The sequence below is a fragment of the Pongo pygmaeus genome, chromosome 13 (assembly GCF_028885625.2).
Source record: "Pongo pygmaeus isolate AG05252 chromosome 13, NHGRI_mPonPyg2-v2.0_pri, whole genome shotgun sequence".
In the NCBI taxonomy this organism is placed as follows: Eukaryota; Metazoa; Chordata; class Mammalia; order Primates; family Hominidae; genus Pongo; species Pongo pygmaeus.
The window spans coordinates 78,145,567-78,172,215 of record NC_072386.2 but is presented as its reverse complement, the minus strand read 5'-3'; the positions used below and the strand labels follow the sequence as shown (position 1 = coordinate 78,172,215).

The window sequence follows — 26,649 nt, the reverse complement described above, 5'->3', positions numbered from 1 at the left end:
ACTTTTTCCTGGGAGCCTTCAACTACTTCTCCAGGTCCTCACCAGATGTGAAAGTTTTACGGTATCTGTGCTTATACAGTTTTTCATAGTCACTGCCACTTTAGCATTTTATTTCTTTCTTGTGTTAGAGTGAGTTGTTTGATCTTCTCTTTATTAAATTCTTCAAATAACTGTTTTATTGAGATAAGTCACATTCAATACAATTCATCCTTTTAAAGTATATAATTTAATTAATTAATTAATTAATTAATTTTTTTTTTTTTTTAGAGACGGGGTCTCAGTCTATTGCCAGGCTGGAGTGCAGAGGTGTGATCATGGCTCACTGCAACCTTGGTCTCCGGGGCTCAAGCAATCTTTCTGCTTCAGCCTCTCGAATAGCTAAGATTGCAGGCATGCACCACCATGCCTGGCTAATTTTTGATTTTTTTGTAGAGACAGGGTTTCACTGTGTTGCCTAGGCCAGTCTTGAACTTCTGGCCTCAAGCAATTCTCCCACCTCGGTCTCCCAGAGCACTAGGATTACAGATATGAGCCACTGCACCCAGCCTAAAGTATACAATTTAATAGTACTTAGTGTTTTTGCATTTGTACAACCATCACCACAGTCAATTTTGGAACATTTTCATTACTCCAAAAAAGAAACCATATACCCATTAGCAGTTACTTCTCACTTTCCCTCATTCCCATGATCCCCAGCTCTAGGCAACCAATAGTCTTTGTCTCCATAGATTTCCCAGTTCTGGACATTTCATAAAGATGGAATCATACAGTTTGTGTCTTTTTACGACTGACTTCTTTCACTGAGCATAATGTTTTCAAGGTTATCCATGTTGTAGCGTATGTCAGTGCTTCATTACTTTTTATTGCTGAATAATATTCCACTGTTTGGATATATCACATTTTGTGTATCCATTGATGGACATTTGCGTGGTTTCTACCTTTGGATATGGCTGAATAATATTCCACTAAATGGATATACCACATTTTGTTTATCCATTGATGGACATGCGGGTGGTTTCTACCTTGTGGATAATGCTGCTGTGGACATTTATATGCAAATTTTGGTGTGAACATGTGTGTTCAGTTCTATTGGGTGTATAGTTAGGAATGGAATCGCTGGGTTATATGTAACTAAGCTTTTTTTTTTTTTTTTTGAGATGGACTTTTGCTCTTGTTGCCCAGGCTGGAGTGCAATGGCGTGGTCTTGGCTCACCGCAACCTCCACCTCCTGGGTTTAGGCAATTCTCCTGCCTCAGCCTCCCAAGTAGCCGGGATTACAGGCATGTGCCACCATGCCTGGCTAATTATTTTGTATTTTTAGTAGAGATGGGGTTTCTCCATGTTGGTCAGGCTGGTCTCAAACTCCCGACCTCAGGTGATCCACCTACCTCGGCCTTCCAAAGTGCTGGGATTACAGGTGTGAACCACCGCGCCCAACCATATGTAACTAACTTTTTAAAGAACTTCCATACTGCTTTCCTAAGCAGCTGCAGTATTTACACTCCTTCCAAAGGTGTATGAAGGCTCCAATTTTTCCACGTCTCGCCAACACTTGTTATTTGATTGCCTTTTGATTTCAGCTATCCTAGTGAGCACATAGTAGTATCTCATTTATTTGCATTTCCCTAATGGCTCATAAATTTTAAATTGCTCTAGGTTAGAAATTGTCTTATCTTTGTTTTCTAAAACATCCATAGTATTTTCCACATATTAACTCATAATGTTTGAATTTATATCCTGTATTTAAAAATTGCAAGAAAAGGGAGGTGGGCCTTAAGATTTTTTCTTTTAACCTCTGTCGAAAATGTGCTTTGCCCATATTGTGGCATCATAGTTGCACATTGTACTTTGTTTATTGATCCCTTATTGCCAAGCCCTATATAAGAAAGGACTTGATGAATGTTGATTAGACGAATGAATGGAGTTTTCTTCGTATTCATCCTGGATTCTTGAGGTTGTCCCTGGGAACAGGTGGGTGTTCTGGTTCTGATAATGCTAATAATCTCAAAGATATAAAGAGCATTAAAGACTTCACCTTAAACTGGTATTTCCAGAAAAAAAGACTTGCAAGCTTGAAAACTATTTCTGAAGTATAGTTTGACTTGTCTGTCTGTTGCATATTGTCAGAATTGTTATCATTTGTATAGGCAGCCCTAGATTGGTATTTGTCCCTTATCTGAGAAATTCTATGAAACATTAGCATGGTATATCAAGAGAGTTCATCACAGCAGTTAGATAATCATCATTGTAAGACACACTTACAATACTTAAAAATAATACATTAACAAAAAAGTGATTTTTAAGGTTTTAAAGAAGATGTTAAAACCTGTCATTCAAATTATAAAGGAACTGTATTCAATTTTAGCTTATGTAGATATTGGCTGATAAGCATAAAGTGTTTAATATTATCTTTAGAACTTTATTTTGCCAACACTAATTTAATCTTGCAAACAAAGCAGTTATTTCTTTGCAAATCGTTTTGTAACAAAGAGGCCTTTCTATGGTTGTATTTTTACAAAAACATTTATCCCGGTTAAAATGGAACACAATAACATTGTTTTGGATAGTTGCTGAAATTTGCTAAAATACAAATTGCAATGAGATAGTTTGGTGTTTTTTAGTTGTCCAAATACAGCTTTATAATTTTGTTGTTTTGGTATTCTGAGGCAAAAAGATTAGTTAATTTTGTGAATCTGTATGCCTTGGGTCCTTAGTAACTGGATGGCCTCTTACAAATCAGAAATATCATTCTATGCGCTATGTGGTGAGCTAGGGGGATGGATGTCTTAATGATGAGATTACAAATACCAGTGTGAAAGCTTTCCTGAAGAAGAGGTCAGAGAAAATGGTCTATTCCTTAAATGAATGCTTGTTACATTAATATGCCCTCCTGTCATTTAAATATTGTCCTCAGAGTGATCAAAAGGTCATGGCCTGTGGGTCTTTACTGCTAATGCTACTTCCTTCCTCATTTTTAGAAAAATTACTGTTAATAGAAATGATACACGTTCTTTAACATGATATTTCTGTATTTAAAAAGAGCATAAGAAACCATTAACGTTTAATTTATGATTCCCACTTGTCATTCTAATTTATATTTTTAAAGATTTACATTATTTTGAGTAAGTTCTAATCCTATGAAATGATGCAGATGTCACCAACAACTTAAATTCAATTCTGGTCTTATACTAATACATAATTCTAAATATATTACCTTGAGTAATACATGTTTACTTAGATTTACTATATTAAGTATAGGTTTTGTGAAGTCATAAGTGTATACCTATATAGTTTCTTGCTATTCTTGATTTTCATAATAATGAAGGTCAAAGTGCCCTTCTGCTCCTTCTTGTTCTGGGCTCTCATGAGCATTGTCAGGATCATCGTGATCTTCACTTTCATCATCATCATCTTGAAATCTCCTGAAAACTTGTGTCTTTAGTTGTATTGTTTGACCATTAGTACTTCTTTGTTCACCATAATAAATAGTATGTATATGAGGGAAGCAGAAGAAGATGTATGAGCTTATTGGTTCTTTTAGTTTATTTTGGTCCACACGAATGTATGTTAAATGGTGGTAATGTAGTGGGTCAATAGAAGGACACATCACTGTAAGATTCATCTCTGAAAGAAATAAATTAAAAATTAATCTTGCACTATAGTATAATCCACAGTTATAGCCATAATTCTATGTTAGATTTTATGTTGTATGGGATATAATTCTGTTAATTAAAATACTTATAAATTGAATTAGGTTTCTTTTTTATATTAATCAAATAATAAAAAGAAAATTAAATTATAAATGAGTTTTATATTAACAAAATATATATGGCTTCATTGGCTTTTCTGATTAATAAATTTCTAGTAGAACAATCTCAAAAAAAAATTATCTACAATCCCACTACTTAGGATATTCATATTTCTTCATATACTCTATTATTTCTCTCTTTTACATATATATATATAAAACTGACAATTTATACATATATATAAAATATATATATATAATATATATTTCTTCTTTTTTTTCTTCTTTTTTTTTTTTCCTATTGCAAGAAGAAAAGGAAACATTGTGGAGAAAGTGAGTAAACTCAGAATACGTTTTGTATAAATTGTCAGTTATATATATATGTATACATTTTCAGTTATATATATATAAAAGAGAATATATATATTATATATGTCTGAAATTATATATATACATATATATGTCTTAAAAATATATATATAATATATATGTATATATATAAAAATATATGTATATATAAAAATATATATGTATATATATATATAAATATATATATGTGTGTGTGTATATATATATATATTTTTTTTTTAAGACAGAGTTTTTGCTCTGTCACCCAGGCCAGAAAGCAGTGGCATGATCTCAGCTCACTGCAACCTCTGATTCCTGGGTTCAAGCAACTCTTATGCCTCGGCCTCTTAAGCAGCTGGGAGTACAGGCACACACCACCATGCCTGGCTAATTTTTCTATTTTTGGTAGAGATGGGACTTCACTATATTGACCAGGCTGGTCTTGAACTCCTGGCCTCAAGTGATCCACCCCACCCGCCTTAGCCTCCCAAAGTGCTCTGATTACAGGATGAGCCACTGCGCCCAGCCTATTTCTCAATATTTAAGGCAATAAAATTTAATAGAGAGGACTATAAACTGAATAGCACACATTTCTCTGGGGCAGATTTCTGCCATTCTCTTAAGCAACTTCAAAACAACTATTTTCAGCAATGTCTAAAGCATAGCTTATTGAATATTTTTTTCTTTGAAAGATCAGAATTCCATTCTTTCTCTCTTCAAAACACAATAAAGTCTACATACTTTCTATTTCATTATTTTGTAGGTATAGGTGTTCCAAATTTCTTGGAATATAGAATGCTTGCTTCAATTTGTTGTGTCCAACACTGAGTTCTACAATGTTGGGAAGATTAAAAATATTATATGGGATGTCTTGTAGTTTGTTGTGTGACATTCTTAGAGTATGAAGTTTTGGAAGTTTGTCGAAGTACTTTTCGGGTATAGAAGAAATTGAATTATTTTCTAAAGACAGATACATAAGTGAAGAAGGCAAACCAGGAGGCATTGATTCTAATCTGTTATTGCAGAGGTTGAGCTGCATTAGTTTTTCCATTTTGGCAAAGATTTTGTCTTTTAGCAGAGAATCATGAAGATAATTATAACAGAGATCAAGCATGGTCAAATTTACTAGCCCATCCATGGCATTTGTCTGCAGTTTGGAGATTTCATTGTAACCAAGAAGGAGTCTTTCCAGAGATTTAGGAAGAGGAAATGGAAACTCTTCTAAACTGTTATGCTCTAGATGAAGTTGTAGTAGATTTGGAAGCTTAGCAAACACACCATAATCAATCTTTTGAGATTTAATTTTGTTGTGGCTGAGGTTAATTTCTTTAAGATGAGTTGCATTGATGAATGAATTTGCAGTCACAGCCTCAATTTCATTGAACTGAAGGTAGAGTTGCCGAATGTGCATCGGAATATTTGGGATAGTCTTGAGTTTGCGATTATCACAGTACATTGATGATGGAAAGTTAGTTGGACAGAAGCATTCACTGACACAGCCTAAAGTATACTGATGAAAAGGAACTCCATAGTCTACATTTTGACGAAATAGGAATCCTGTTTGGTAATCATCATCTGGCTCTTGGTCATAGTCTTCATCCCACTGATAAGTTTCATATTGGCAATGTACTTTGACTCCAAAAAAGAAGAAAATAACATATATTGGACTTAAAAAACCCATCTTCTTTTTTTTTTTTTTTCCTATTGCAAGGAGAAAAGGAAACATTGTGGAGAAAGTGAGTAAACTCAGAATACGCTTTGTATAAATTGTCAGTTATATGAAATGTATTATACCTATGTGTATATTTAAAAGAATATCCAGAAAGAATGGGCAGTGCTCAAACCAAAATTTTTTTCTTTCTTTTTTTGTGACAGTGTCTCGTCTGTCACCCAGGCTGGAGTGCAATGGCACAATCTCGGCTCACTGCAACTTCTGCCTCCCAGGCTCCCAGGTTCAAGCGATTCTCATGCCTCAGCCTCCCGAGTAGCTGGGACTACAGGTGCATGCCACTTTGCCCAGCTTATTTTTGTATTTTTTAGTAGAGACAAGGTTTCGTTGTGTTGCCCAGGCTGGTCTCAAACTCCTGACCTCAAGGGATCCTCCGGCCTCGGCCTCCCAAAGTGCTGGGATTACAGGTGTGAGCCACCACGCCTGGCCTCAAACCAAAATTAATGTTTAAGTACAAATGAGGTAAGTTTTTTTTTCTTTTTTCTTTTTCTTTTTCTTTTTTTTTTTTGAGATGGAGTCTTGCCTTGTCACCCAGGGTGGAGTGTAGTGGTGCAGTCTTGGCTCACTGCAACCTCCGCCTCCCTGGTTCAAGTGATTCTCCTGCCTCAGCCTCCCGACTATCTGGGACTACAGGCGCGTGCCACCACGCTTGGCTAATTTTTGTACTGTTAGTAGAGACGGGGTTTCTCCATCTTGGCCAGACTGGTCTCTAACTCCTGACCTCAGGTGATCCACCCACCTCAGCCTCTCAAAGTGCTGGGATTACAGGCGTGAGCCACTGCACCTGGCCGAGATTTTTTTTTTTTTTAAGTCACATATTACACTGAACTTGAGTCAAAAGTCTAGTATACTAGACTTTCTACTAAGTAACCATCTTTTAAGAGTCCCAGTTTATCTTGCTTACTAGGGTATAGATCTATGATAATAGCATGACGTCACTCGACTACAGTCTGATCCCTCCACTATAAATGCTGTGTGTTCTTTGGAATTACCTGATCCTTTAATGATGGTCACTGCCTGGAGGAGGAAAGACCTTTATTTTAGTTAGAGAGCTTTTGCCTGGGAGATTCTACAACTTCTATTTGCTGATACCTTTTTCTGCCCTTCAGAAGAACATGAAATGCTCCCTTTTATGTGATAACTTCAGATATTTAGAAATAGTATTCATGTTTCCTTTTAATATTTTCTGTCCAAAACTAACAGCACCATCAAATTTTCCTCATGAAACAGTTTCCAGAATCCAATTATTTAGTCTCCGACTCGGCTTGAATAACTACTTTAAATCCTAAAGACATACAATGTTTACATTCTACAAAGTTCAAGTGTCTTTACATTTTTCTTCCTAGCTTCCTTTTTTCCATTAATATATTTAAGTTTTAGATATAAAAATATTATTAAAAACACACTGTCCCTGTCTCCCAGGTGTTTAAAGTCTTGTGGAGAATCAAATGCACATGCAGTAGAATGCAGGAGGAGGATATTGTGTGGAGCAGAATTGCAAGAGGGCATACTTCACAATAAACACTCAGTGCTGAAACTTGAAGTTCTAGGGAGGGGTCAATTATGTCCCAGATGAGAAGCCTGAAACCTGTATTTCATTTCTGTCACTTAACATATCTGCCTCTTGCCTCATCAATAAAATAAGAATTGCAATTATAGCTGAATTATACCTTGGCTGCTTATCTTGTATGTTGCCTTGTGTCTTTTTTTTTTTTTTTTTTGAGATGGAGTCTTGCTCTGTTGCCCAGGCCGGAGTGCAGTGGTGCGATCTCGGCTCACTGCAGCCACCACCTCCTGGGTTTAAGCAATTCTCCTGCCTCAGCCTCCCCAGTAGCTGAGATTACAAGTGCACTCCTCCACACCCGGCTAATTTTTGTATTTTTAGTAGAGATGGAGTTTCACCATGTTGACCAGGCTGCTCTCGAACTCCTGACCTCATGATCCACCCACCTTGGCCTCCCAAAGTGCTGGGATTACGGGCGTGAGCCACTGCACCCAGCCTCCTTGTGTCATATCTTGCCTGCTTATCCACCTGGTCGTTGTTAGCATTGTATGAGCTATGCATGTACAAGTACTTTGCACGTTGAAAACTGCTATCCAGATGAAATCAATGTATCATTTAGGAAAAAGGTTTTAAAAAATCCTACCTCTTTTATTCTGAGACCTTTCTACTTTTCCCACCCAGGGTTTCATGAGAGAATGAGTTTCCAAACAAATCGTTGCATATAATGAAATGACTTATCTCCTATTCATCTAGAATGGTTCTAGCTATTTTTCATCATTGGTATAATTGAGAGAATAGTTACTTAAGTTATTTTCTTTAACAGAACCCCATTTGAGAAAGGTTAAGAAACATCTCTATTTCTTCTTCTTTTCTTGTCAGAAATTATAAATGTATAAATGTAACTATTGTATGTATTTGGGATTTGAAGTAGTTATTCAGGTAGAGTCAGAGACCCTTGAGCTCTTTTCCCACAGTGATACTTTCCTTCATTCTTCCTCACCATTTGCTCCCATGCACCCACATCCTGGGTTTTGTCTTTTCTATTACTGGAACCCTTCATACTCTCCATTTTGAGTATTCCACACTCAGACCACTATCTCTGTGTAGTAACTCCAGCTGCAATAATTCTTCAATTTCCGTGGAACCTCAGCTATATTGATTCTACTATTTTTCACTGTCCCTCATCCATACCTCCCAACATTGTCAGTTCCTTCTTACCAACTTAGACCCCATAGTTCATCTCTATCGTTGCTCTTTTGCACATGCCCTAAACTTTCCGGCTCCTTCAATCTGCCAAACTCCAACTCTGGTTACTCCAATTCTCCACCTACTCACAGCCTGACTGTCACAGCTGAATGTAACTAAAGAAAAACAGGAGCATGGTGACTGGTCTCACTCTCGATTCAAGACCACTAACCTCAAGTGCTGTCCTGCTGCATTTCCTTAGACCATCCTCTTTCCCTCTCTTCTACGCTACTGTTTTGTAACTTTCCTCTCTGAAGCCTCTAATACCTCATTCCCCATTATTGTTTTTGGGTGATGACCTTGCTTCTTTTTTTAAGTCAAGAAAATAGGATCAAGATATCATTTATTTCTATTTTCTTATATGTATCCCTACCTACAAGAAAATGCCAAAATAGCAATGGTTTGGGTTTTGTTTTTGTTTTTTTTTTTTAACAATATGTGCTTTTGAAACTCATGATGTTTCTTTGTGCAACTCTATATTACATCCATTTTTCTTTCTTTTCTGTGAGATTCGTGGAAGATGTGGCATTTGACCTAGACTTTGAAGGAGTGTTGAGGTTCTCATAGAGGGAAGTGAGGAAGAAGATCTCTGGCTAGAAGAGATGAGCAAAAACATAGAAGCAACAGATGGTGATGTGTTTGGGAAATGTGGTTGGTTAACTCTTGAAGGAGCAAAATAAGACTATTAAATCCAGATCTGAAGGGATTAACCTAACTTTTTTTTTCTGAGACAGAGTCTCGCTCTGTCACCCAGACTGGAGAGCAGTGGTGCACTCTTGGCTCACCCTCCATCTCCTGGGCTCAAGTGACTCTCTTGCTTCAGCCTCCTGAGTAGCTGGGATTACAGATGCGTGCCACCACACCTGGCTACTTTTTAAGTTTTTTGTAGAGACAGGGTTTTGCCATGTTGCTCAGGCTGGTCATGAACTTCTGGGTTCAACCAGTCTGCCCACCTCAGCCTCCCAAAGTGCTGGCATTACAGGCATGAGCCACCACACCTGGCCTTGGAGGGCCTAAATTCTGACCTAAGGAATTTGCACTCTGGGAATGAATGCCTAGTTTAATGAATTAACATATTTGGGCTGTGATTTCACACTACAGTCAGTGTTCGTGGGTGAAAAAGTAGAGAATCTTGGAAGGAGGTAGATTGAAGGAGTTATGGTATCATACCAAAGGGCAGTATTCAGAGCAGGCTCTCCTTGCTGGGCTGGAAGCTCCCAGTGGGTCTGCTTGGAAATGCTTATTCACCTACTGTACTCTACTACTTTACTGTATGTAAACATGCTTAGTGAAGCACTTTACAAATATTAGTAGTTAGTTTGATTGGGTTACATCAGTTTACAGTTGTCTTGAATTATTTCTAGTGGTGAGGCACTATGCTAAGTTGGTGGAGAATACAGAAATGAAGAAGACATGAAACCATAGTCCCTTCTGTAAAGGGCAAACAGCTTAGTGGAAGAGAGAGAGAGAACAAAGTGAACCCTAATCTAAGGCAGAGGGTAATATCCTTTATAGCAGAGATAGGCAATGCTGTGGGGCCAGTGGCTTACCTCAGTTTTACAAAGACAGGAAAGTCTTTTGTAGACATCATTTGACCCAGACTTTGGGAGATTAATAGGAATGGATATAGAATATTCTATACATTTTATACTCATTGATGATATTTTACATATAATTTTATAATATTTTATTGTACTCATTATAGTATAACATATTAACTTTTTTTTTTTGGAGACAGAGTCTTGTGCTGTCACCCAAGCTGGAGTGCAGTGGCACCATCTCAGCTCACTGTAACCTCCGCCTCCCAGGCTCAAGTGATTCTTGTGCCTCAGCCTCCTGAGTAGCTGGGATTACAGGCGTGCACCACCACGACTGGCTACATTTTTTGTATTTTTAGTTAAGACGGGATTTTGCCATGTTGGCCAGCCTGGTCTCGAACTCCTGACCTCAGGTCATCCGCCCACCTCAGCCTCCCAAAGTGCTGAGATTACAGGTGTGAGCCACCGCGCCTGGCTGAAAACTCAGCTTGAATTTTATCCCTTTGTTGAGAACATTAGCTAATCATCAGTTATCAACCTTACATTTGAGAATTAGAGTCTGTTGTTCAACAACTATGAAAAATTGTTGGGAAAAAAGAAGAAGGCCTTGAATCAAGACATCATGACTGGGGCGTCTCTGAAAATAAAGAGATTCTTAATGTTGTCTGCTTTCCACCTTTGTGAGCACCTAAGAAGAAAGTCTTTCCTTGAGGAACAATTTCTCTTCTAAACCTGAACTTATCTTAAACATCCTTGTCCTCCTCCCTCCACGTTCCTAACCACGTAGTACAATCTTGTCCCACTCCCTTTGATTAAGTGCAGTTTTCTGGTTTGAAATCCATCCTGTTTTCATCTATATGCTCATTATTTTCTATGCCTCTTGCTCTTTCCCCAGGATAATTTCTGCTGTTACAACAACTTTTATTTTATCCAAATTTTTCATTCCCCAACTAATCTCTTCTGAGTCATTTGCTAAGCATATTTTTGTTACTTCTGCTTTTCATACTCTACAATGTATGCCTTGTTCTCTATAGGATAACTCACAGCAATATTGTATAATTCATTGTTGATCATCTCATTTCCTAATATCTTTTAACAGAATCTAATACAATGCAGTGTTATAAGTGCCCAAAGATGTGTTGAATGAATGATTAAGTTAATAAGTTATAGGTTAAAGCTTGCTAGCAAATGCTTCTCTCTACTAATGTTGATTATTCCTAGGCATTTATTTCACTATGATAATTTCTTCAAATGAACGTATTCATGAGAGCTTGACTGTTCCTTTTTCTATTGAATATTTCTTCATCACAATATACTGTATTCCTCACTTTCCTAGTACATTGTGTAGTAGGAAAAGAACAAATGTGAAAAAAGAATGTTTGGAGCAAAGTAATATATATATATTACCAGTTTTCAATGTGAATTTTTCATATTATAGCAATAAAACCATCTGTGTCATAACATTTCTCTTACTTGGAGAAAAGCACTCATGTGTTCATCAAGAAAAGTTTCAATTGAAATTACTAATGAGGTATAATTTACTTGTTCAGGAAAAGTTTAAAGTAAAATCCTCAACATTTTATTATGTTAAAGACATAATTGTTTTTATTTGTATGACATAGAAACTAGCATATAAGAAAGCAAATATTAGCATATAATTTAGATTTTTCCAAAAAAGTTCTAAATTTTAATTTTATAAAATTATTTTGCTATTAAAAATACAATTACCTCAATTATTTTTAGCCATAATACATTTAAATCGTAATTAACTAAAACCCAAAGTAACTAGATCCTTCAATAGACTAGATAGAGCATCTGTATTTTCCCTTTGAGAAAGAAGTAAATGAAAAGAAAAACATTCTATATCAGGGATTTAGTCAGTAGAGAAATTTGGAGAAAATCTTGAGGAAAATCTTGAGTGAAATTTTTACAAATGTCCATCAACCCCCCAACCGGAATCAGTAGCATTGCTCAGCTGTATGCCTCAAAGGCATTAGCTGGTTCTTTGTTCCTTATAATTCATAGAAAAAAAGAGACCTAAGGAAGAGAAAGAGATTGATTCCTTTAACCTCAGAATCTCTCCTTTCATTCAAAGTAAAAAAAATCTAAACAAAGATTTTTTATTGGGTAAATCTTAAATGAGAAAGTTAAACTCATTGTACTACTTTATTTGAACATTTTGCCTAATCAAAAGTTTAATGTAACTTTTTTACCAGATTTTGCTTCCAAAAATTGTGCTTTTATAATAGATGCAGTCTATTTTAATATTAAACAAATCCAATACACTTTTTAAATTTTAACAGTAGGAATACATTCTTAAAAAATTGAAAATTATTTTATTATCATACCTGTTCAATTTGCTTTAGTTTTCAGGGGTTGATGAATTTGTAAATCCTTTAAATGAATCAGAAATTCCTAAATTCTTTAACTGAGTCTCTTAAAAATCCACAGTAACTCTGTGTCCAGACAGGGCTGTCTCTTGAATTACTGTAGCAATTTAAGCAAATACAATCTTCTTGGAAAACACTTGGGTTGAATTAAAATTATGTATTTCTTTTCATTACATGAAACTTTGTGGATTCAAATTAAGATGCTTGTGTTCTTGGTCAGATTTATGTGGCTTACTTCTTTCTTTTCCCCTTAATTTTGGTTTGAGGTGTGGCAAGAATTTCCTCTAATGTGAAAGGCAAACAAAACTAAATGAAACAGCATGTACTGATTACTGTTTTTATTTTCATTTTCATGCCAAAGAATTCTTCAAATTAAGGCCCACTGTGACAGGGAACTCCAGAGTCTCAGCAACTTAAGGTGGAACTCAAAATTTCTTTTTTAATTTTTTGAGATGGAGTCTTGCTTTGCCACCCAGGCCAGAGTACAGTGGTGCAACCTCGGCTCACCGCAACCTCCACCTCCCGGGTTCAAGCGATTCTCCTGTCTCAGCCTCCCGAGTAGCTGGGATTACAGGCATGAGCCACCACACCTGGCTAATTTTTTGTATTTTTAGTAGAGATGGGGTTTCACCATGTTGGCCAGGCTGGTCTTGAACTCCTGACCTCAGGTGATCCTCCCGCCTCCACCTCCCAAATTGCTGGGATTACAGGCATAAACCACCACGCCTGGCCTGGAACTCAAAATTTCTTGAGTCCCTTGGTTGTTCAACACCTAGGTTCACATCAGTACTTCTATTTGTTAAAACAAGGAATTAGGATTAGAAACATAACATTTCGCATTGTTTATTTTTAAAATGCACTCGATTGTCATTGCTTACACAGATTAAGTATATGAGTTTTCTATACAAAGGCTTACATCTTCATTTTTATCAGCTATCTCATTTCTCCTCTTTTTGGCAGATGTACCCACTAGAATGACTTCTAATATCCTTTCAGATAAAATTAGTCAGTTGGTTGCACTCCAAAGGTGTATCTTCAATTTGCCTGTTTTTAGTATTGCACAAAATAATTTTGTAGTATTGAATAAAATGGAATGAAAAGCTTATGTTACTCAATAGCTATTGCCTGTATTTTGTAGATTTAGAAAAGTTCTTCATTTCATAGAGCTATCTCTCCTGAATAGTAACAGTTAACTTTTTAATGTTTAATTTTTACACTGTTCTCATATTCTAAACAGAGAGTTGACTTGTGTCTTTTGGCAGTGGACTCGGAGTTCATTTTGGGGGGGAATTCATTTAAGCTTTTACAAACTAATAAGATAAAGTGAATCCTGGAGTTCATTTTGTTTCCTCAAAAAAGTGTTTTCCATTAGCTTTTTACAAAGAACTCACAAGATTTATTTTGTTAAACTTTGCATTAAGAAAAGTATACAATGTTTCAAGTGATGCTTTGGCAATTGTAAAAATCTGGTCTATTATTTGAGACATTGGTATGAAAAACGTGGCAGACCACACTTGAGCCAAGATTCCATCTTGTTACTGATCTTTTCCATATGTTTTCTGTTAGTGTCTTTGTTCTTAAAACTCAGGCTTTCACTAAGGAAAAGAGAGCAAATCTGTGTACTTTTTTCAAAAATTGTTTTATAGGCCTTCACGGTCCTTTTGGAAGATTAACTGAAAATCAACAGCCTAATGTTTATATAACTTCTCATTAACTCTGTGATTTGGATTTACGATATTGATTATGTTATTCATGTTTTTAACAAATGTGAAAAAAATATATCAGTAGGTAACTAGAGCAGACAGAATAAAAATGTCTAGAAAATTTAAACTGATAGGCAGTATCTAGGAGGTTTAAGGTGGCAAGGGATGGGAATGCGGGGAGGTGGTGGTTAGTTAGAGTCAGGCCTTAAAGGAAAAAATAGGGGATGTGAGTTTGTAATAGTTCACTGTTTTAGTTAAGTGGTTATAATTGTAGCAATTGGGGAGAAAAGGAGTTGAATTGTTGAAAAGTGTAAATTATATGCTATGATTATACTTTGATTGAAATAGATTCAGTATCTCAAAGCGGAGTGACACAGGACTGGCTAGGAAAGGCCCTCCTGAGACCTGCCTAATTAACATAATAAGCATTACAATTTTCTGTTCATTTGTTCCACTTTATTTACTGGACACCTACTTTGTGCAGATTTTAGGTGCTTGGGACTCAGCGGTGAAAGTCTCTGTTATAGAGAAGGAAAACAGAAAATAAACATAAATAAGCATAAAATGAAGAATATAAACAATGTAGAGTGCGATGGAAGAGAATAATGCAAGGTAAAGGGATAAAAATGAATGAGGCATGGGGGTACGGGTCAACAGTTCAGGCACCGCTGTAAGTGGGGACTGGAATGGAACAATTAAGTTATTGTATGGCAGATGGTGAGAGCCAAGTGTCTCACTGTTGGAGTGGAAGTTACAAATAAATAAGCAAGGTGAGGTGGTGACAGTGATTCATGTGGTAATGGATTGGAGTTGAAGACATCAGTATGAACTCATATTTAGCTTAATATAGATATAGCTGGTTAAAAGGGAAATGTAATTATGTTATATACACATAGTACACACAGAGACCTCCTTGCTCTGTTGGCTGAGAGATCCTACAAGCAGGAGCACTTTAAGCAGCAACAAACACAAAGCCCAGATCTTCGTTTCTAACACCATTTTCCAGTAAAAGGAACCAGGGCCGCTCCTTGGAGAAATGGCTGATTCCAGGAGGACTGAAGCAAGGAAAGTAGGAGATAGGCCTGGAGCATTGTGCAGTACCAGAAAAAGGGCACTCAGCAAAGAAAGGGATCTGGGGAGTCTCTGTTCTTCCACTCAGTTTTGCTGTGAACCTAAAACTGCTCTAAAAAATAAAGTCTATTAATCTTTTTTGTTGTTGTTGAGACAGAGTCTGGCTCTGTCGCCAAGGCTGGAGTGCAATGGCGCCGTCTCGGCTCACTGCAGCCTCCACCTCCTGGGTTCAAGCGATTCTCCTGCCTCAGCCTCCTGGCTAGCTGGGATTACAGGTGTGCACCACCACACCCAGCTAATTTTTGTATTTTTAGTAGAGCTTGGGTTTCACCATGTTGGCCAGCCTGGTCTTGAACTCCTGACCTCAGGTGATCCTCCCGCCTCAGCCTCCCAAAGTGCTGGGATTACAGGCATGAGCCACCACAGCTGGCTATTAATCTTTATTATTTATCTATCTATTTATTTATTTATTTATTCATTTATTTATTTATTTATTTATTTTCGAGACGGAGTTCCACTCTTGTTGCCCAGGCTGGAGTGCAGTGGTGTGATCTCGGCTCACTGCACCCTCCGCCTCCTGGGTTCAAGCAATTCTTCTGCCTCGGCCTCCCAAGTAGCTAGCATTACAGGCATGTGCCACCATGTCCAGCTAATTTTGTATTTTCAGTAGAGTCGGGGTTTTTCCATGTTGATCAGGCAGGTCTCGAACTTCTGACCTCAGGCAGTCCACCCGCCTCAGCCTCCCAAAGTGCTGGGATTACAGGCTTGAGCCACCATGCCCTGACTATTAATTAATCTTTTAAAAAGGGCAGGCAGACACTATTTTAAGTAGTTTAGATATTTAGAACTAAATATGGTGATGGGGCAAGCCAAGTTGGTATCAGAGTGGTGACAGGCCAGCTTGGCTGATGCCTAGTGATCTAGGAGGAGGGAGTAGGTGGTACTCTCACAGGTAGCCAGTGTCAGCAGGGTCAAGTCAGACATATGCCTGGAAGTAACCACCTCTCAGCATTCTAAATGGAATCAAGTTTGTAAGGCAGATAATGACACTTAGCTGATGAACTACTTCTATCAGAAAGGCCACTTGGGCAGCCCTATAGAAACAGTCTAAACATTAATTGCAGTCAGTCTCTTGGTCTGTCTGCTCCAAGGGGTCTATGAGGAGTAGAGGCTCCTGAATTCATGGCCCATACTCACAAGCTTTCTTGGCCATCATCATTTACATTTTCTTAAATGGTGCCCCCATCCCAACCCTGACCACTGTCTTGTGTAAGCCAGAAGTTTGGGAGTCCTTTAAATTAGTGCCTTCTCAAGTGTGGCAGGAGGTGCATCATCATCAGAATTACCAGAGCTGCTTATTAAAAATTCAGGTTCCAGCATCTTTGTACTCAAAATCTACAAAATCAGAACCTCTGAGCATGGGCCCAGGAACTTCCATTTTAAACAAGTGTCCCAGGTCCCACCAAACCTTGAGAACCACTGATGTAAATACTTCTCCCTGACTTTCAAATTGAATCTATTAGTGAATCTTTTGTGTTCTACACCCAAATATCTTTTTGATCTGTCTGTGTCTCATACCATGACTGCCATCATCTCAAACCCAGGTGTTCTGGGTAAGGTCTTGACTATGTTCACACATCTCCTTCTCCAAGCAATTTTCTTCTTGTCTGCATAAAAATCAGACTGCACACTGTGTCTACTTAAACTTCCTTGTTTCTACTTGTTACTTGTTTCTACTTGTTACTTCCAGTGATGCTTTATTTAAAAAAGTAAATTCCAAACATTGATCTTCAAGATTGGGGATGATCTGACCTTGGCCTACCACTTGCCCATTCTTGGGATGTTCAGTTTGCACCACTGCTGGTTTCTGCGCTGTACCCACACTGGCTTCTTTTTGAGCCTCACATTGCCATGTTTCTGTCTCACTATGACCTTTGAAGGAGCTTTTCTGTCTCTTGAGGATGTTAGGCCTCTGTACCTCTCAATCTTGTTGATAGCTAACTCTTATCTTTAAGACATCAGCTTATCCCAGTTGCAATTAATTATGAATGTAATTATTTGTCTGCTTTCTCCTTTCTGACAAGACTCTTTTATGAGCTACCATGTCCCCAAACTGTCTGTCAATAGTGGGTGCTCAATAAATATTGTTTGAATGAATGAATGAATGCACAGTACCCTCCAATGTGCATCTTCTTCTCCATTTTCTGAATGTTTCTATTTTCCTGACTGTTGGAGGAAAGATGCCTCCAGACAATGGCCTCTGTACCAATTCAGGGGAATAATCTTACTGTCACTTCCCAGACCTTACCTGGTGAACTCATCAGCAGGCCTTATATGGCCTGTATGTGAAACAAACTTTTATTAACGTAAAAGCATGAATACAGAAACACTGAAAACAGAAGACAATCAGTGAATACTTGGCTAAAGTCTACAGAACATAGAGAAGGTAAAGAACAAATGACTGTTATCCTGAACTCAGCATCTGAATCACCTGAATATAATCTTGTCATTTTCAGGCCAAGTGCAGTGGCTCACTCCTGTAATCCCAGGTCCTTGGGAGGCTGAGGAGGGCGGATTACCTGAGGTCAGGAGTTCCAGACTAGTCTGACCAACATGGTGAAACCTTGTCTGTACTAAAAATACAAAAATTAGCCGGGCGTAGTTGTAGGTGCCTGTAATCCCAGCAACTCGGGAGGCTGAGGCAGGAGAATTCCTTGAACCCAGGAGGCGAATGTTGCAGTGAGCCGAGATCGCGCCATTGCACTCCAGCCTGGGTGACAAGAACGAAACTCCGCCTCAAAATCATCATCATCATCATCATCGTCGTCGTCATCATCGTCATCATCATCATCGTCATCATCATCATCATCATCATCATCGTCATCATCATCATCTTGTCATTTTCTTGTGAATCCTTCCAGAGATATTTTGTACATATAGAAGCAAATACATATATTTAGAAATCATTATTTCTCAAAAAGCATTCTTGTATGAAATTGGAGATGTTTCTACTCTTTTCCTAATGTAAACAATGGTGCAGCTAATAAACTTTTATAAGATACTGCATATGTGTGCCAGTGTGTCTGAGGGGTCAATCCTCAGGCACAGATGTGATTGTTCTCCTCAGAGGCCCTTCCAAGTGGCACTCCCAGCTGTTAAATCCTCCGCATACCATTTATCAGGTTTTAATCTTTCAATGATCTAGTGGGTTAAAATGGTATCTTATAGTTGAGTTCTTATTTCTCTTACTATGGATCTGGTTGAATATCTCTTATATTTTACAGCGCTGTATGCTGCGTTTTCTGGAACTGCTTGTATCTTTTACTTTTATTTCTATTGTATTGTAGATCTTTTGCTTAATGACTTTTAGGAGTTTTTTATGTATAAGGGAATCTATGTGCTATGACTTATAACTATTATTTTCCAATTTGTAATTTGCTTTTGATGGTTTTGCCATGAAGACTTTTTGTTACGTCATTGGGTTTATCCATCTCTTCCGTCTCTTTTTTTTTTTTAAGATGAAGTCATTCAAGCGATTCTTCTGCCTCAGTCGCCCAAGTAGCTGGGATTACAGGCACCCACAACTACACCTGGCTAATTTTTGTATGAAGTCATTCAAGCGATTCTTCTGCCTCAGTCGCCCAAGTAGCTGGGATTACAGGCATCCACAACTACACCTGGCTAATTTTTGTATTGTAGTAGAGACAGGGTTTCATCATGTTGGCCACGCTAGTCTTGAACTCCTGACCTCGGGTGATCTGCCCTCTTCAGCCTCCCAAAGTTCTGGGATTACAGGTGTGAGCCACCACACCTGGCCAAGTTTATCCATCTCTTCTTAACAGCCTCCTGGCTTTTGTGTTATAGTTACTTCTGCATTCACTGAAAAATTCTTCCTTGATTTCCACTGTTCATTTTAGGACTATTATGGTTTCTTTTGTTGTTGTTGTTGTTGTTTTGTTTTTATTTATTTTTTTGTTGAGATGGAGTCTCGCTCTGTCACCAGGCTGGAGTGCAGTGGCACAATCTCGGCTCGCTGCAACCTCTGCCTCCTGGGTTCAAGCGATTCTCCTGCCTCAGCCTCCCAAGTAGCTGGGACTACAGGTGCACACCACCACTCCCAGCTAATTTTTGTATTTTTAGTAGAGACAGGGTTTCACCATGTTGGCCAGGAAGGTCTTGATCTCTTAACCTCGTGATTCGCCTGCTTCAGCCTCCCAATGTGATGGGATTACAGGCATGAGCCACTGCGCCTGGCCAGTTTCTTTATTTTTAAATTTAAAAAATGTTTTTGCATTTGAAAATTTGGTATGTTTAGTGTTTACAGTGCTTGTTAAGTATGAGATGTGATCCCACTGAATATATTGCTGGCATTAATTGAATAGTCCACCTTTCCCCTATCAAATTTGAAATGGGACTGTTTCCATACACTAGATTTCTTTAACTATTGAAGGCATTTCTCAACATTATATTATTTCCCTTTGACATGCCTGTCGATTGATGCACTGTTGGCATTTGATGTGGATAAGGGTACGTTTGTTTAGATCTCATTAATACTTGATACTTGATATTCTCTAAACTTTTTCCAATTTGATAAGTATTCAGTGGCATTACATTATGATTTTAACTTCCATTGGCCTGCCTATTAAAGAGATTGAACATCTTTTCAAATGTTTTTTAGCCATTTGGATTTTCTCTTCTGTTGTATGCCTGTTGATGTTTTTTACTCATTTTTCTTTTCTTTTCTTTTTTTTTTTTTTCCCCAAGACAGAGTCTAGCTCTGTTTCCCAGGCTGGGGTGCAATGACATGATGTTGGCTCACTGCAACCTCTGCCTCCCAGGTTCAAGCAATTCTTCTGCCTCAGCCTCCCGAGTAGCTGGGATTACAGGTTCCTGCCACCACGCCTGGCTAATTTTTGTATTTTTAGTAGAGATGGAGTTTCACCACATTGGCTAGGCTGGTCTCAAACTCCTGACCTCGTGATCTGCCCACCTCAGCCTCCCAAAGTGCTGGGATTGCAGGCATTAGCCACCATGCCCGGCCTTTATTCATTTTTCTATTATGTAATTTTTTTAAATTGATTTTTACAAGTTCATTATATATCTCATAGATACTAACCTCTTGCTAGTTATACCTATGACTGTGTGTTACAGTTTTTCAGTTGATTCTCTTGAATTTTTTAGGCTCATGTGGATCCCATGAAAATGGTAATTTTGGCCGGGCTCAGGGGCTCATGCCTGTAATCCCAGCACTTTGGGAAGCTGAGGCGGTTGGATCACCTGAGGTCAGGAGTTCGAGATTAGCCTGGCCAACATGGCAAAACCTGGTCTCTACTAAAAATATAAAAATTAGCTGGACGTGGTGATGGGCGCATGTAATCCCAGCTGCTTGGGAGGCTGAGGCAGGAGAATCGCTTGAACCTGGGAGGCAGAGGTTGCAGTGAGTCAAGATGGCGCCATTGCACTCCAGCCTCAGCGACAAGAGCGAAACTCCATCTCAAAAAAAAAAGGAGAAAAGAAAATGGTAATTTGACCTTCTCTTTAATTGCTTTTAAGGGACTAGCTCTTTGTTTGAAAGACATTTTGTAAATCTTTAGTATCTAGACAGCTGGACTATTTATTGTTCAGTCTTTCTCCCAGTTAACTCCTGTAAACCACATGAGATGAAAGTACATTTCAAATCAATAAGCCATGTGACAACAAAACTAGCAGATGTCGTAGAATCCTCACCAAATAAGGAGGATTGGGTATAAAAGGCAGCACACAACCAATCACAGGCTGCAGAAGAAGCGAGAGAGCACTCATAGGCACGGGGAGCAGCCAGTACTCCACCCTCACAGAAGCAAAGTCCCAAAATTATATACACAATTAAAAAATTATTTTCTACATAATTAATTCAAAGTTTCTTCTACAATGACTGGTACTAAGTACAAAGTACTTAGTACTTAGCATTTAGCACTTTTAGAAATCACATTTTCAGGACTAGGAAAGGGTGGAAAGATGCATTTTACTTGGTGAAATCATTGGGAAATATTTTTATTGTTGAGGAGGTGCATATAGAAGTAGACCCTTTAATTTGGGGAATACATAATCCATCGTATTAGTTAATTAGAGGAAAGGGCAGGAAAAAGGATACAAAAAAAATTTTGGATTTGAATCTTTCATGGTATTGATTTATTTTTTCTTCTTTGACTAAATAAAAAACATACCCTGAGATACCACAAAGCAAAAAGGCATTTGGGGAGTGCCTTAGTTCATCTTTTGCTACTATAACAGAATACCATGCACTGAATAATTTATAATGAACAGGAATTTATTTCCTCACAGTTCTGGAGTTATTGGGAAGTCCAAGATCAAGGCACCAGCATTTGGCAAGGGACTTCTTGCTGGGTTAAAGAGAGCAAGAGGGAGTGATTCCACTCCTGTAATAACAGCATCAGATAACCTAAATACTTCTTAAAGTTCCCACCTCTTAATACTGTTATGATGGCAGTTAGATTTCAACATGATTTTTGGAGGAGACAAACACTAAAACCATAACAAGGAAGGAGGAGTAAATTCCTCCCGCAATCAGTTTTCTGTTTGACTGGTACTTGGTACAGACAGTGAGACTCCCTAATTACATTTCTTTTTTTGTAAGGCAGCCTGATACATTTTTTTCTTCTCTAACGTGGGGAAAAGGTACATTAGGCAGAAAGATTATGTTCTACAAGTTAATAAGGGATTATATAATTTGAGATACATTTATAAAACATTATTATTTATAAAACATCTGGAATGTTTTATAAATGGTTGCTATGAGAACAATGAAAATTTAATTACAAAAATGTACCCTAGGCTGGGTGTGATAGCTCACGGCCTATAATCCCAGCACTTTGGGAGGCCGAAGCAGGCAGATCACTTGAGGTCAGAAGTTCGAGACCAGCATGACCAACATGGCAAAACCCCGTCTCTACTAAAACTACAAAAAGTAGCTGGGCACAGTGGTGCTTGCCTGTAATCCCAGCTACTCGGGAGGCTAAGGCAGGAGAATCACTTGAACCCGGGAGGCAGAGGTTGCAGTGAGCCAAGATCGTGCCATTGCACTCCAGCCTGGGTGACAGAGCAAGACTTCATCTAAAAAAAAAAAAACAAGTATACATTTTTTTAAACATCAACTGTTTAAAATACACTTATCTTATACCTTGTGCTCACCTTCCTTTAAATATCATTCCCAAATCACACTAATTCTAGCTTAGCCAAGATTGAAGTCAGTATACAAAAATCCATTTTATTTCTATATACCAGAATGAATAATTGGAGACCGGGCGCGGTGGCTCACGCCTGTAATCCCAACACTTTGGGAGGCTGAGGTCGGGAGTTCCAGACCAGCCTGGCCAATATAGTGAAACCCCGTCTCTACTAAAAATACAAAAATTAGCTGGGCGTGGTGGTGCGCACCTGAAGTCCCAGCCACTCGGGAGGCTGAGGCAGAAGAATCGCTTGAACCCAGTAGACCAAGGTTGCAGTGAACCGAGATTGTGCCCCTGCAATTCAGCCTAGGCGACTGGGCAAGACTCTGTCTCAAAAAAAAAAAAAAAAGAATGAGTAATTGGAGATCGAAATATTTAGTTAACATCTAATAAGATTTGTGTAAGAATTGCATGCTGAAAACTGCAAACATTGAGGAAGATCTAAATAAACATAAGTATTGGCAAAAGGATAGACACATGAGCAGTGGAATAGAGAGAGTTCAGATATAAGCTTACAAATTTCTGATTAATTTATTTTTGCCAAAGGTAAGTCAGTGGAGAAGGGATCATCTTTTTAACAAATATTGGGAGAAAATCTCATTCAGAAAAGTAAAACTTTAAAAAAAAGAAATTGTTAAATTTGGAGGAAAACATCCAGAGATGCAAGATGATTCAAACCTTAATTTTTAAAAAAGTTTTCTGGGCAAGGTGGGGTGACTCACACCTGTAATCCCAGCACTTTGGGAGCCTGAAGCGGGCGGATCACCTGAGGTCAGGAGTTCAAGAAGTTTAAGACCAGCCGGGCCGACATGGCGAAACCCCATCTCTATTAAAAATACAAAATTTAGTGGGGCATGGTGGTGCACGCCTGTAATCCCAGCTACTCAGGAGGCTGAGGCAGGAGAATTGCTTGAACCTGGGAGGTGGAGATTGCAGTGAGCCAAGATCATGCCACTGCACTCCAGCCTGGACAACAGAGTGAGACTCCATCTCAAAAATAAAATAAAAAGTATACTGTACACTGTGTACAACCTTAGATATGTTTTGGCAATGCTTGGTAGACATAATCCAGGGATGAACCTCTTATCCGGCAATCTATGGTCATCTTTTTCAAGATTCAGATGTTTGTCTTTATCACCCTTATTTTTCATTTTATTTATAAATCCCCAAGGTTCAGAGTGATTAAAAATACTGTCTGATCATTTTATAAAACCATTCTCAAGTGGGCCCTGGTGTTGATTTCTCCTATTACCTTAGATTCTACTGCAATCATTTACTTTTTAGTTAAAAATGTTATTTCAATTTCATTATTGAGTCACATGCAGTTATGAGAACTAATACAGAAAGAAACCATGTACCCTTTACCCAGTTTCCCCTAATGATAACATCTTGCAAAACTATGGTACAGTATTACAATCAGGATATTGAGGTTGAGATAGTAGAATTACAGAACATTTTTATCCCTGCAAGAGTTTCACATGTTGCCCTTTTATAGGTACATAAATCTCTTGCCCTTCCCCCTGCATCTTTAGCCCCTAGCAAAAACTAATCTTTTCTCAATTTTACAGTTGTGTTATTTCAGGAATGTTACAGAAATGGAATCATACAGTATATAACCTTTTGGAAATGTGTCATTAAACATAATTATCTGGGGATTCATTTGAGGTGCTGCATGTATCACTGGTTTATTCCTTTTTATTACTGAGTGATATTCCACGAAATGGATGTACCATAGTTGGTTTAACTGTCCACTGAAAAAACATCTGGGCTGCCTCCAGTTTGGGCTAATACTAATAAAGTTGTTCTAAACATTCATGTACAGGTTTTTGTGTCAACATGAGTCTTCATTTCTATGGGGTACATGCCCAGAGTATAATTGCTGGGTCATATGGTAAGTGACTGTTTAGTTTTTTAAAACCTGGCAAACTATTTTCCAGAACAGCTGTACCATTTTACATTCCCACGAACAGTGTATGAGTGATTCAGTTTCTCGACATCCTCACTAGCATTTGATGTTTTAACACATTTTTATTTTAGCCATTCTAATAGGTATGTAGTGATATATTACTGTGGTTTTAATTTGCATTTCCCAAATAGCTAATGATGTTCAGAATCTTTTCATGTGCTTATTTGCTATCTGTGTATTCTCTTTAGTGAAATGTCTATTCATGTCCTTTGCCTATTTTCCCATTGAATTATTTGCTCTTGAGTTTTATGAGTTCTAGATACTAGAACAAGGAGTACCTTTGTAGGATATGTAGTTTGCAAAGATTTTCTCCATTCTGTTGCATGCCTTTTTATCTTCTTATCAGCATCTTTCACAGAGCAAAAGTTTTAAATTTTGGTGAAGTCCAGTTTATTGATTCTTTTTTTCTTTTATAGATCATGCTTTTGGTGTCATATCTAAGAACTCTTTACAAAGTCCTAGCTCTCAAAGATTTTCATCTATGTTATTTTCTAAAAGTATAGCTTGACATTTTACTTTTATGATTCATTTCAAGTTAATTTTTATATAGGGTTTGAAAGGTTTTTTTTGCTTATGGATATTCAATTACTCAATTCATTTGTTTAAAAGACTGTCTTTCCTTCAGTAATTGCTTTGGTGCATATGTCAAAAATCAATTGTCTGCCCTTAATGCTATTTCTGGCTTTTCTTTTTCAGTTCTGTTTATTTATACATCTGTCTTCCTGACAACACCACCTAGTCTTGATTACTATAGTTATATTGTAAGTCTTGAAATCAAGTAGAATGATTTTTCTCACTGTATTCTTTTTTCAGAATTGTTTTGGCTATTCTAGTTCCTTTACCTTTCTACGTAAATTTTAGAATGATCTTGTCTGTATCTATAAGAAATCTGCTGGGTGCGGTGGCTCACACTTGTAATCCCAGCACTTTGGGAGGCCAAGACGGGCGGATCACTTGAGGACAGGAGTTCGAGACCAGCCTGGCCAACATGGTGAAACTCCATCTCTACTAAAAATACAAAAAAATTAGCCGGGCATGGTGGCAGGTGCCTGTAATCCCAGCTACTCAGGAGGCTGAGGCAGGAGAATTGCTCAAACCCAGGGGTCGGAGGTTGCAGTGAGCAGAGCTCACACCATTGCAATCCAGCCTGGAAAACAAGAGCGAAACTCTGTCTCAAAATTAAATAAATAAATCTTGCTGGGATTTTGGTAGGAATTACATTAAAACTGTATATCAATTTACCTTTTTTTAATTGAGTTTTTGTCTTATTACACATTGTAAGGGTTCTTTGTATATTCTGGATATAAGTCCTTTATCAAATATATAGCTTGTAATATTTTTCTTCTAGTGTATGATTAGTCTTTTCTCTTTCGTCTTTTTTTTGTTTTGTTTTTTTTTTTGAACAGAGTCTCGCTATGTTGCCCAGGCTGGAGTGCAGTAGTAGGTTCTTGGTTCACTGAAGCTTCTGCCTCCTGGGGTCAAGTAATCCTCCCACCTCAGCCTCCCGAGTAGCTGAGACCACAGGCATATGCCAACACACTCAGCTAATTTTTGTATTTTTTGTAGAGACAGGGTTTCACCATGTTGCCCAAGCTGATCTCGAATTCCTGGGCTTAAGCGATCCACTCTCCTTCCCAAAGTGTTGGGATTACAGGCATGAGCCATTGTGCCCAGGCTTTTCATCTTCTTAATAGCCTTTTGACACATAAATATTAATTTTGTAAAGTCCAATTTACAAATTATTTTTTGGAGACGCTGTCTCACTCTGTTGCCCAGGCTGGAGTGCAGTGGCGCAATCACAACTTACTGCAACTTTAACCTCCCGGGCTCAAGTGATCCTCCCACCTCAGCCTCCAGTGATCCTCCCTCCTCAGCATCTCGAGTAGCTGAGACCACAGGCATGTGCCTCCACACCTGGCTAATTTTTTTTATTGTTTGTAGAGATGAGGTCTCCCTGTGTTGCTCAGGCTGGTCTTGAACTCCTAGGCTCAAGCGATCCTCCCACCTCAGCTTCCCATAGTGCTGGGATTACAGATGTCAGCCACTGCACTGGGACCAATTTATGAATTTTTATCTTTTATTATTCATGCTTTTGGTGTCAAGTCTAAGAACTCTTTGCCTAAGGTCTTAAATATTCTTTCCTGTTTCTTCCAGAAGTTTTATAAGTTTTATCTGTTA

The 26,649-nt window shown here is 38.0% G+C and overlaps 2 protein-coding genes across 4 annotated transcripts in view; one reads left to right on the top strand and one right to left on the bottom strand.

Moving 5' to 3' along the window:
- CENPP (centromere protein P) overlaps positions 1 to 26,649 on the top strand; it is a 286,353-nt gene that overhangs the window by 86,675 nt on the left and 173,029 nt on the right. The window lies entirely within an intron of this gene.
- Positions 548 to 12,818, bottom strand: OMD (osteomodulin). Its single transcript, XM_054502639.2, has 3 exons — positions 12,461 to 12,818; positions 4,838 to 5,797; positions 548 to 3,624 (listed from the first exon to the last, which is right to left on the bottom strand). The coding sequence occupies exons 2-3, from the start codon at positions 5,775 to 5,777 to the stop codon at positions 3,299 to 3,301; spliced, it is 1,266 nt and encodes a 421-aa protein (XP_054358614.1). The 5' UTR covers positions 5,778 to 5,797; positions 12,461 to 12,818; the 3' UTR covers positions 548 to 3,298.

Coding starts and splice junctions, on each gene's coding strand:
- OMD (XM_054502639.2), bottom strand. CDS start 5,777: ATGGGTTTTTTAAGTCCAATATATGTTATTTTCTTCTTTTTTGGAGTC. Junction 3,625..4,837: donor ACAAAATAATGAAATAGAAA/GTATGTAGACTT, acceptor TATTTCTTTCAG/AGATGAATCTTACAGTGATG.